This window comes from Artemia sp. Qi Xiang Cuo, chromosome 2 (assembly GCF_049724085.1).
Source record: "Artemia sp. Qi Xiang Cuo chromosome 2, ASM4972408v1, whole genome shotgun sequence".
Classification (NCBI taxonomy): Eukaryota; Metazoa; Arthropoda; class Branchiopoda; order Anostraca; family Artemiidae; genus Artemia; species Artemia sp. Qi Xiang Cuo.
The window spans coordinates 48,622,259-48,635,176 of NC_142795.1; the positions used below are offsets into that span (position 1 = coordinate 48,622,259).

Here is a 12,918-nt window from a genome sequence, read left to right on the forward strand (position 1 = left end):
TTCTTAAAAAATATTCTCCAGCACGTTAGTCAATTAACTAATAATTTGAAGTATATAATCTTGAAGAATTTTAATAATAAACATTTTATTGCATAGCTTAGATTTTTAGCTGTTCAATGATATACAAATTTCTTTTCAATTTGTATTTGGAAACAAGATGTCAAGTTGTAACTTTGCATAGTTTAATCATTCAGTCACTTTTTTTACCCAGTTTATTGCCAATTGCAGTGTCTGTCTTCGCCCATAGCAACCAGGAAAGTTTTTGTTCATTTTCTGTTGATTTTTCACATATTTTTTTGTTTTTAAACTTGGCACCCGCTAAGTGTTAAAACTGCATTTCTGGCTCAGACACCTTTTGCTTTAAAAATTGAGTTCCTGGGGTTTTCTCATTTTTAGTGTCCTTTGTGCATTAACGCTCCATTCATGACTTTCATTTTTAGCTCCTGCTTTTTCCTGAAGGGACGCGTTTTAGTGAAGAAAAGCATGAGAAATCATTACATTATGCCAGGAAGAACAATTTGCCAGAACTACAAAATCTATTGCTACCGAGAGTTAAGGGCTTTGTTGCTGTTGCACGGCTATTAAAAGGGAAATTTCCCGCCGTTTATGATTCTGTTATGGGCTTTGACTTGTAAGTAACTGTCTATGTTTGTATATTTATACTGTCGTTCTAAATTTGAAAGGTTCATTTACATTTTTTGGTTTTTCATTTCTTTTTTCATAAGAAGCTTTTTTTTAAATACTAAAAAACTTTAGCGTGAAGAGCGAGGTGTTGAAGAGGAGGCAACCCCCCTTGCATACGTAATTATTTGGTTTGTTTAAGTCTTGATGTTACTCCTTACTTTCGGTTGAAAAAATTTGTTTTTTCGAGGGGCTAATTGAACATTGTAAGAGTCCCCTTGCATTTCCGCCCAATCGCCTCTCCTTATCCAAACCAGCGAAATTGGATGGTTTTGTCGTCATGAATAGCGCTCGAAGTGAAAAGTTGGTTTTACGGCGTACATGGGCTCTGATGTCTCCGCCCAAGTTTTTTTCCGACTCACTGGAGGAAAATAGGGCTAGAATCAACGTAAATCACGGTAAAGGAAGATTTATAGCTATGTGAGATTGTCGACTTATCCCTCATGCAGCCACAAAAGGCAATATCCTTGCTCCCAATCCAAGATTAGCGATCCTCATTGTTTTGGGAGTTCAGGTACCGTCAAGGTAGTTCAGTGAATATTGCTCTTGTTTGTGTTCAACAGCTTGCACTCCCGACTTTTTACTACATGTCCCCAGTATGGTATTGGTTTACCAATACACACATGCTTTATGTTCGTTCAGGCCTATATAAGTGCCTAAAGCTTTTACTGGACCTTCTATTGTATGTACGAAACATGTTTGTTTTGGATAAATACCCATGAATTAGAAAAATTGTCAATGGGAAATCACCGAATCGTGTCCTTTGACGTGCCCTTTACATTCCTCATTGAGGTTTGAATAATAATAAAATTGTGGCTTGGTGTAATATGTTACATGAGAAGTTACACGAAGTTATATTAGCTTAATTTTTCTCTGAATTCTCCACTTTTTTCTTATTTTTTTGTAAGCGAGTTTATAATAAACAGATTAATTAATATTTTACCTTTCGTGCGGTAGAATTTGTCGTGATGGAATAGTCTCAGCTAAATGGACCCAAATAATTTGGATTAATTAGCTAAATTGTATAATATATATAAACTGATGTTTGGTTGAGAAATCTCTGCATCTGATGAACTATAGATAAATGGAATATTAAAGGGAATAAAAATGCCTAACCGTTTAAAGCATGTTGGCTTCAAGGAACCTACACGTTGTTGCTTCTATAACATTTTAATCTTAAGTAAACATTCTACCACATGTTTCTGTCTGTCTCTTAAGAATATGTGAATTAAGCAGACGATTGAGAAGAGTTGTATAGTTGCATAACTTTGTAAGATTTGAGATGAAGCTGGACTTGACTAAACTAGACGGACAGCAAAATCAGCTTTGCCAACTAAGCTCCTACATAATGCAATGCAACTTCGTGACATTTGGTTCTAATGATAAATTTAGTTTCTTTTGAAAAGTAATAATAAGTTTTTGACTAATGAATGTCAACTAAGGGCTTTTGAATAACATTCACGCCATATTGTAGTGAATATTGTTAAACTGAATTAAATATCGAAAGGCTATTGATTTTACCGTATCTCTACATTGGTTACTAGTTATCACGGTTTTTAATTATCTTATTTCTATTGTATTCTAAGGGATAATTAACTAAGGTTCTAATCTAAAAATAGATTATTTAATGTTGTTACTAACAGTGTCACAATTCTTGTCTTCCTTTATCACATGATCTACTCCAAGCCTCTAAAACTTTCCAATCTCTTGAAAAACATTCACAATTTTGCAAAGCCTAAAGCTAAAGGCTAAGCAAGCTCTTCTTGCAGAGCCATCTATAAACTCCGTAAGTCCTTCTGTAATGGCATTGACAACCGTGGTATCAATACAACAAACCTGTTGATATACTTTGAAGAATAGCATAGGTCGGATTAGAGACTTTTGAAATGCTAGTAGGGGATGGACCTTTTGCTTGTTTCAATCAGTTGATGACCTGCCACAAGATTGCAAAAACAGGAAAACCACGATTTCCAGGTTTATGGGTGGGTGTGCCGGTCATACGCTCCCGCGGCAAATAAAAGCAGTAGTTTGGTTAGTGGTCAGGGAGTTTTCTGTTAACATATCGCGAATAGAAAGATGATTATTTTCTAATGTATCAATCTTGTGTATTAAACTTCCTGGACATAATTCTTAAAAGCATAAAATTCTCGTTTGGAGCCTTTTACCCATCATAATCAAACCACTTTTTTAAAAGGAAAAATGGTGCAGCTCCAACCCTGAAGAATATGCTAATGGGTAGACGTGTGGTTGCAGAAATATTTCTGAAAAGGATTCCCTTGGAAAATCTCCCAGATTCTGAAGAGGATTTGACCAAGTGGCTGTACCAGTGCTTCAAAGAAAAGGTATTCTAGAATCGTTTACTAAATAGCTCGGGGGCGGGGGGGGTAGAATACCTCAGGGGATTTGAATAAATTTCAAAGATCGGCCTACATTTTTGATAACTTTTATATGGCAACCTAACATGGAGGTTCAAATAGTTTAGAATTGAAAGGGAATTTGTCACTGGGATTCAGCCTGGGGGTCTAACTGTGTGACAAGTAAATAGTTGTAGCAGCACCGCACTAGGTTTATGTAGCCTTTTGAAAATTATATCATAACTTATATAATAATAATAATATAATGCGAAAATGTAGGCCGGAGCCTCTAACCGATGAATCTTTTTTTTTACGTACAATCCTAATGTTTGTTATTTTTAAAACCTTTGTTTTTCATTTTGTTTCAGATGTTAATTTGTCCCTTTTATTTAGATTATTATTATTATTATTATTTATTTGTTTATTTATTTAGCAGAATAAAACAAAGGTGAAATAGCTAATAAATGAGTTTGCAGGACTATGAACATTGAAATCCATTATAGTGCCCTTTTACTTAATTTTGGGACAGGTACAGACTGAGCATCTTCTGTGTTAGCTGTGAATATGGAAGGACTTTCTATATTTTGTAAGAATTGTATTCCTTGCATTACATCAAAGTCCCTGCATAATTTGACATACATCTTATGAATGAAAAGAAGAAACACTATAACTTTTGCTACTTACGCAGATTATACGAAAATACCCGTTGTGCTGCTAAAACCAGGGGGTAGTTCATAGCTAAGCAACTCAAAACATTAGAATTCATTTTTATATATTAAAAATATGCATAAGGGAAAAGATTCTGATGTCGATTCGACTATTGGCATAATTTTTGAAAGACTGGAAAATGTTATTGCCTGAGATGTCACTTTGAAATTTTAAATAGTTTGATATGCAACATTTCTTCTTTTCTTCCTTCAGTGGTTATCAGTAAGCCTTGCATAAAAAGCTTAGGAAAACGAAACTTGATCTATTGAAAAGACAACCTGAGTTTAAAAAACTAAATAGATAGCTGCAATTATTAAAAAAAAACATTTCAAAAAGTCATTAGAAGAAAATACCACGTTGTGCAAATGTTTAGGCCGTAATTCATTCTATTTTGGTTTAACCCGAAAATTTTTAAAGCAATGATCAGGATCTCTAACTGTGTATATTGTTATACTAATATGTTTTTGTTTTTTTTTGTCTTATAATTTTTGTTTCTGCTTAAGTCAAATTTTGGCCAACTTTTAAAATCTTCGGAACTTTAGGTTTATTTCTTCAGCTTCTCCAGCTCTGCAAATTTAGCCAGTTTTAATATTTTTATTGCATTTTTGACGGTTAAAAACGCTTTAAGAGACCAGAAAATCTTAATTTCAAAAAATTTCGACAGAGATTAATTCTATTGAAGATGTCAGCATAGATTCTATGCAACCAAATTTATGATTGACAGAAGAAATTCGTAGATTATTAATTTGCAAACTAAATTAAAGTAATAAGAAATATTTAACGAGAAAGAGAGTATTTGTTGTTTGAATTTGTTTCTTACTTGCAATAGCTTTGAATATAGTGGTTCATTCATTGAACCAGGTTCTAGTATATATAAATAAATTTCAGATAAATAAATGAATATATATTTTTTAATACCTAAATAAAATTAGTGTATTTTTTGATGAATTCAAAGTTTACCATTTTACTATCAAAGTAGTTAAAAGAAAAAAAAACACAAGAAAAAAGAAGACATTTTTTGAATAGCAAATATTATCTGTACCACTATAAAGGCAGCTTGGGCTTAGATCAGCTTTAACTTTTTATGCTTTTAGTTTTATAATAGAATCGTTATAACAATGTTTTACTTCAACCATAAGTATCTGGATAGCAGGTGTAATAAAATATCTAAAAAAGTGCTTCAAGTTTTATAATCCCGCTAAAACAATTTTGATTTAATTTTGGTAACAGGAGAGCAATTACTCTTTGTCTATGATTTTAAATATTTGTTTTGCCTGAAGTTTGGACTCTCTGCTCAAAGTCTGTTTACTCAACAATGGGTTTTGGAGGATCTCTTTTTTCAGAGAATTTTTTAAATTTATTTCAGCAATTAGACTTTAAAAAATCTAAAATATTATTCTTTGCTGAAAATTTTTTATTTTAAAGTCCGTTCAAGAAAACTAAACTTGCAGAATTAGACCGTTGCTTATTTTTCTTTTATTGGTACCTAAAGAAACAGAAAGTGGGTGGCCATTGTCTATTTATAGTAGGAAATCCTTTTCGAGACTCTAAATTTGATTCATAGCAAGTTATAAGGAACGTTTTATCTTACATTTGGTAAAACTTAAAATGAAAAAACGACACATTCAATATAAAGAGTTCGGATTTAATAATAATAATAAAATTATGCTCCGTTCAGGCTACACATTGGTTCGGTATATCTTAAATGGTTTTCTTCTTGTGTGAAAACTATTGCCCTTTAGCTCAATTACCGAAGCTTCAATTCTTTAGGTTTAGTTAACATTTTGCTTGTACTGACTTCGAGATTAAGACTTTTCACAATTTGATTTTTAAATAATTTTTTTTTATTTAAAAAAGTGACTATAAAATGTTTAATTTTTCTGAAGATTCTAGAGCTTTAATAAACTCCATAGTTGCTAATTAGAAACAAATAGCGTTAGAAAATATCTTTGGCAAAATTCCAAAAATTCTTCACTGACTGAAAAAATTCTTCACCGAATTCACTTGAAGTGAATTCTTCACTTCAATCAATTTTGAGTAGTAAGCCTCAGCTGAGTAAGATTTTCTTAGTAAATAATTCTTTTTAAATGTGTATTAATAGGTGTATTTAGAATCAGTGTCAAAACGAAAATCTTTGTCACTATTTAGAAACTGGTAAAATGGAAACAAAAAAATTGCCAGGAAAAATATAAAAATTTGAAGCCCCATAAGGCAAACTCTCGCTCAGACCTACGTGGTTTTTGTACTTTCCTTCTTTTGTCATTTTCAGCCAGAATGAACGGGAAAATATCCGCATTGTGCGACTTTTCCAAACCAGCTTTTTTCCTTAAAAACTCATTAGATCAAGCTCATGACCTACCGATTGGTGTTTTAGGATGAAAGACTTGGTCGATATAAGGAAACAGGATGTTTTTGCTTTGAGGGTGAGACTAGTCCTCCAAAACAATCCCGTGATCGTCGCCTTGCACCCCTAATCAATATAGCTGTTTGGAATGCCTTAATACTGCCACCAATATTTCGAGCTTTTCTGACATTGCTCTTAAGTGGAATTGCAAGTGTTGTGTTCGGCGTAGTATTGGTCCTTATTGGTAAGTGTTTTAAAAAGTCAAATACAATTGCTTGAGCCATTCGTGTGCCAAGCTGGTCATCTTCATTAAAACACAAAGAAGACAATTGAAATTGAGGAAATACTTTTGGTTGTGATTATAATTGTGATTTATTTTGTGCGTGTATGTGTGTGTGTGGGGGGGGGGGGGTAAGATTGATACTGATCTGCTTGTATGTATTTTGTTTAAATATGGGGAATTTGCTGAAGCTCATTTTATTTTATTTAGTCATGTTGGCTTATACAACAACATTGTTTAGTATTCAATAGTCGAATTTTTTTTTAATTTTCATTCTTTATTTTGATGAATCTTATTGTGAACGCACAAGCATGAAAGTAAAGCAAATGCATGGATGGTGGATACAAGTCACATGCTTAATCTCAAGTAGGGTTAAAGTATATTTAATTTATTTTTTATTGATTCTATGCTGTGAATATTTGGACAACAAAGTTTAGGTATTCGGGATAGTTTTTTGTTGCTTGAAATGTCTTCTAAAAAAAAGGTCCTCTCTGAAACCGTCCTGGCAGGACGTTACTAAATTTTATTCAGATTTATTATGGCTTTTTAATTTTATAACAAAGACGGAGTTTTGTCTTTATTTTTTTTCTCCTCTTTGAGTGGATTTTTCTTGTGTTTTGAGTAGGAAAGTATGACATGTGTGTTATTTCATTGACAGGCGCTGACTCGCTGAAGACGTGTTGTAGAGACATTGGCCTTGAAGAGCATAGTTTTTATTTATTTATCATGAAACGTTTGGCCACAACTATATTCAAGGAATTGGCAAAGTTAAGGACCGTGATAAAGACAAATTTTTGAATTTAATGAAATAAATGGCATATGTATTTCAATGATATCATACAACATACGAAATGTTTCTTATATCATTGATGACAAACAGCAATCATATAACTGTATATCTTTAGATTGAGATTTTCTCACGGTTTTATTTCCATCAAAATTTTGCGTCAACAGTTGCGTATCTTGCTTTTCTTTAGTGCATAGTGCACAAGATCCACGGATAAGAAAGAAACTGCGAATTTATGTATCGCGCATAAACAATACGAGGAAAGAAAACATGTAAAGCAGCGTTCAGACGACTCAGTCTTGGCTGATATTCAAAATTTCATAATTGCTGAACTTTTTGACCCAACACTTTCAAAGTTTAAAGGGTTTAAAACTTGATCCAAGACCGAGTCAAGTGTCTAGACACCAAATAACCTGACTTCCTGGCGACAGAAGCAAAGTTTTATTTTCCGTTTGCCGAAAAGGCAAAGTGCGTTAGGAGCTTCAGAAGAAGAGTTCGAAATGATTTTCATAATTATGTGGCAAGACTACGCGTGCGTTTAGACTGATTTCTAATGTGTAGTTTCGTTACTAGCTAAAAGTTTGTCTGTTTGTTAATTTGAACAGGCTCTTCACAGCTGGGCAAGAGGTTCTGCGTGTTAAATAAAAGCATTTGAAAGAATTAAATGTTTTTGCTTTCATTTTCTATTGAGTCTTTGTTTTTCCATGAGTCTTTGTTGAGTCTTTGTTTTTCTCTGAGTCTTTATTTTTCCATGACATGTGAAATGGACATGAAGTCACTTTTGTCGACTGAATCAAGATTATGTCTGTCTTGGCAGCTTCAAACTTTCAAATCCGAACCTTCCCTGTCGCAAATACTGCCAAGTATGTGAAACTCATGACATGTACAATACGTGGACTCCTTCCCGTTGATGGTACCTGGATATTTCAGCTGAGGAAGTCTCTGTTTCTCTTTTATCTCCACGTTTTTTATTGCTAGTTAATGTCGGAACTTTGAATGGATATCCAGTTTTGAAACAGTGCTGCGTTATCCCCTAAGTTGAAAACTCTGAGGTTTACTTTAACCTATGGGACATCTACAAATGAATTTTATCCCTCGCTGAATACAGTACCAGAAGCTTGAAATCGTGACCTTGCCAAAATGTATAGAAAGGAAGTAATCCCACTTGAAAATCATAACAGGGCTGCCATTAGGTCCCAGAAGTCCCTAAAACTGAAGAAGGTCCCTAAAACCAATCTCAAGTCCCTAAGAGTCACTTTATGCAAGTCATGTCAATATTTCAGCCAGGAAGTCTTTTTATGGTATTAGTGACCTATAGTTTCCTGAAGACTGTAGAATAATTTCAAGAATACAGCGTTCAAGTCCTCTTGATAATGATGGACAAAAGATTTGACACCATTTGCTTCTGGAGTCACCTAAGCTGCGGGGCTTTTTTTCGTTGTTCTAAACATGTATTACTGGAGATTTGACATTTTCTCAGCTTGCTCTTAATGGACTAATAAATTCACCAAAGTAGACATTGATGTCGAACCCAAACGTACCTAATCCTCATATCCGTGTTGCAGCAGTAGCTACAACCTAGTAAAGAACACTTCGACCGTAAAAAATACTCAACTAAAAGAAATCAAAGAGGGGTAGCTACTCTTCACTTCTAACTCAACAGATAATTGTAGTCTCGAAGTTTTTCTTACAAAATTTTTGAACAAAAAACGCCTGAAACATCTCGAAAATGGCGTCAGATCAAAAACTGCACTATTGGAATTGCCATGTACAGAAACCTTCATTAAATTGCGGATTTGGTGGGAGGGTCCAGAACGTCTTTTTAACTGAAGACATGATAAAGGTTGTGCGGTCTGCACGAAATGATTACGAACGTTTGAGCAGTAGAGAGAGCTGGAAAAAAGGAGTGAAGAAGAACGAAGGAAGCCTGCAAAAAAAAAAAAAAAAAAAAAAAAAAAAAAAAAATAGATGTTCGCTGAATTTTCTTCCAGCGAGCAAACAATAGAGTCTCTCAGAAAGTTATTACAAGAAGAAAAAAAGACGCTGGATACAAGGAGTAAGCTACTTACAAGATGTGAGAAGAAGCTAGAAATCGGCTTAAAATGGGCATTGAGAAGAAAGACCTGATGGGCATTGAGAAGAAAGGAGTCATGCATACTCCTGTCATTTACCCGTGCCCCAGCCATTTAAACATTTGCCTCTCAATTACTTGGACTATCTGTCTTGACTTTTCTCTATCTTGCAGTTACCCAGCGTCTTGATGCAACCTATACAACCTATTGTAAAATACTTGATAACTTCAATTCAAAATTGAATTGATGTCATCAAGTATTTAACATTAGGTTGCATAGGATGCATTACGACGCGGTGTAACTGTAGGAATGAGAACAGTCATGATAAAGCGTCCAAGTAGGTGAGAGGAAAATGTTTAAATGATTGGGGCATGGGTAAATGACAGGAGTATGCATGACTCTCTTATTGAACATATACTTGTCAAGTTAGTTTTTGGAAAGGCATGCCTGCCTAGAGTCTTAGGCATGCTGATCAAGAATTCAAAAATTCAGCTCACCCAGACCAGGTTGGATCAGTTACTCTTGTTGTGCACCAAACAGAAAAAGAAATTCGCAGCTGTTGAAAGTACCCAGGTTCTTATACAAAAAAAAAAAAAAAAAAAAAAAAAAAAAAAAAAAAAAAAAAAAAAAAACAGTTGCTGATAACTCCACTTCTAGAGAAGTCTAAAGGAAGAAAAGCCAACGCCAAAAAAAAAGTGATTTTGAAATTTAGAGGTCTTGTGATGATTTCCTGGTTATTAACCAAAGTAGTTACTTGTGTAATGACAGTAGTTACTATAATTTGTAGCTACTAATTTTTGTATCTTCATGGTTTTAAATCAAGGAAAAAAAAAGAAACCTGAGAAAATCTACATGGATAGTCAAGCGGTCGGATCACGTTCATATTATCCATGTCTTTCCAGAAGATGATAACGCTAGGCGCGATTATTGCTGACCGTCCTGGTTTCAGATTCTGGAGAGATCGGTGTGAATATCGTGTATAATGTTGATTTTGTCATTTATACAATAAACAACAGCCAGATCAGATCCCTCTTGGTCCCTTTTTTGGTGTCAGAAAGGTCCTTAAAAGTCCTTTTTTCCGCCAAAAAGGTCCCTATAATTCCTATTTTGACTTCCTTGACCTGTGGCACCTCTGTCATAAGGGGTACGAAGCGCTAACAGCTTCCAAATGAAGGAATGTCGATTAAATTTCCTTCAGTTTAGACTGTGAATTCAAGGAATATAAATAAATTTTTTTTTTTATGAAACCATGTTTGAATATTCAAAGTTTGCAGAGTTACTTGGCTTTTTCCAGCCCTTTCAACTTACAGGCATACTACTAAGTAACAAGCAGGAAGATCTTGTATTATTTCGAGCAGAAAGTATCATAAGTTTTAAGGGATCCATTGCGAAAAGCTGCCTATTTGACACATAAATCACATAAAAATTTGTGAAAATCAAAATATATAGTTTCTGTTTGTCAGCTTGTGATATAGAAAAGTCAAAACTTAGTATGAATTTAGCGATAAAATTAGCTTAAATTTAGTATTTTTGATGACTATTTCAGAGGCAACGCTTTAGCGTTGCTATAGCTTAGGAAAGGGCAGCCTTTTGCATGTGACAGTAATACCCGCATACTCTCTGTAATACCCGCATATGTCACGTTTCCTTCTAAAAATAGGCGGTGTCTAATCACAAGTATGGTATGACTTTTAATCTGTTGTTTCCTTTTTCATTTTAGCCATCCTGGTTTTGTATAAAGTGGTTGGTTTGACGAAAGTCCAGCATTCACCTACTAAGAAAACCAACTAAAACAATCCTATGAAGACAAAGGCCACACTCAACTAGTAAGAGACCGGTCTCAGGATAGAACAGTAATTCCCTTGTTAGTTTGTTGTAGTAGATGGTAATGCTCAATTTTTTTGTTATTGTTACTGTTTGTTTTACTAGATGAAAGCTAAGCGGAAAAAAGTGCTCTTGTACTAATTACTATGTAAAAGCGATTGTCTTCGGCTGCAGTCTAATCCAATCCTTTTTTTTTCTCTCTTTAGTGAAGGAATTCTGTAAGTAATCTGTTTTCATAAAAACATTAATGATTGCTAGAAGTAATTTGTAAAGTTGAACGGGTATTTATTCCCGAAATATGCAGTTTCTAGGTTGAGTTTTACCTTGAATGCTAACTTATTGGTGTCAGGAGCAAGGCAGAACGGTGATGCTCCAGTTTTAGCTATACACAGCCACTAGTGCGAATTGGTGGGGATATGCCATAGGGAATAACTTTTGAGGATCTCTTAAGGAGTGTAACTATCTTTTTATATCACTTTATTTTTTATTTTTTTTTGGGGGGGGGGGTTCTTAAAATTCTTGGCTGCTGCATGAATTACAGGGTAAATTTCTTTAGAATTACATATTATTTTGCTTGTTTAATTCATTTTTGTTTTTTCCACCATTAACTTCACTGCTTAAATCAGCTGTAAACTTAAGGTACAAATTTACAAAGGCTCATTTTTAAAAGTGTAGTTGACCCGTCATAACTGAAGCTAAACAGGACAAGAAGCCGTAAGCGTGTATGCGTAGGGTTTAGTAAGTATTTATATTTGCCAATATTTTTGGATGGCCTTTTTTCTCAATTTTGGCCAGATTTCACAGTTGCCAAAAAAGTGATGCTAAAGCATTTAGTTTTAATATGTATTTTTATTGGGTCTGCTTCCTCTATCAGAGTCATTCTATTGTTATTCGTTTCGTTATTGTATTTTCACGTTGGGCCTCAAACTGAAAACAGAAAGGAAAAAAGAATACGACTTGATCATTCACCGACGTTTACACAAAGTGAATCATGTTATAGCATTCCCATTTTAACCCGTGGTAACTCTTGCCACTCTCAAGTGACTGTTAACAAGTTTTAACTGTCATGTCTTGATGGGCATGATCAAACGTTAATCCAGAAGTTATTCGTAGCTGCGTTAAGAAAGAAACTCTACAATGCTCTGAGAGAGCGGTGGGATTAAAAAGAAAAAGTTAGTAAGGCAGGCTTAATTTAATATGAGTATCCACTGTTTCGATTTGTAACTTTCTTATAAGAATTGAATATAATGGTTTGTAATTTCAGTTGTTTTTTTTTTATTTGCAATATCTAAGAGTGTTTAAATCTTCCCAAGTTAACTGCCTACTTAAAAGTAGATCGACAGGTCCTTAAAGTTCAAATGAGACATAAGTATGCCAACTAGCTTTATGTGATCGGTACGGTTCCGAAAATGGCAGATAAGAAGGGTAAGATAGAAGCATATGTTCTGTGTTGTGTTTTCTTTGTCCCTGTTTCTATCATTTTTCTACCTAGTCCAAACAACCCACTTGAGGCCTTATGAATGGTGTGATTTACAATGTTTGTAGATTATGAATTGGTTTGGTATTCAGTAATATTAATTTCATGTTTGTTATTTTTTGTGGTTTACTTCTTGTATTGGAAATTAAAAGTGTTTGTTGATTATGCTCTTATCTAGTTTTTACGATAGTATTAGTTGTTTTTTGTTCTGTTTTTCGTCTGCTAAGGTTCTCCCCCCCTAAACGTGTAAGTCTTAATCATTCTGCCAAAAGAGATGCACATAAACGTATAAAAAACGATATCAAACAGTTCGTGGTAACGAATTGTAAGTAAGGAGCGACCCGGCTCAATAGTAACCGAAACTCTAAAAAACAGAATTTTGATACCAATA

At 34.1% G+C, this 12,918-nt stretch overlaps 1 protein-coding gene across 2 annotated transcripts in view; it reads left to right on the forward strand.

The window, feature by feature from the left end:
• Nucleotides 1–12,692, forward strand: part of LOC148955310 (1-acyl-sn-glycerol-3-phosphate acyltransferase gamma-like) — a 72,586-nt gene extending 59,894 nt beyond the window's left edge. For both annotated transcript variants that reach the window (XM_089101436.1, XM_089101426.1), the window contains exons 5-8: nucleotides 441–631; nucleotides 2,876–3,023; nucleotides 6,118–6,331; nucleotides 10,947–12,692. In XM_089101436.1, coding sequence (XP_088957562.1) covers nucleotides 441–631; nucleotides 2,876–3,023; nucleotides 6,118–6,331; nucleotides 10,947–11,017 — 624 coding nt within the window. In that variant the 3' untranslated portion in view covers nucleotides 11,018–12,692. The remainder of the gene's footprint in view (nucleotides 1–440; nucleotides 632–2,875; nucleotides 3,024–6,117; nucleotides 6,332–10,946) is intronic.
• Nucleotides 12,693–12,918: the final 226 nt, after the last annotated feature.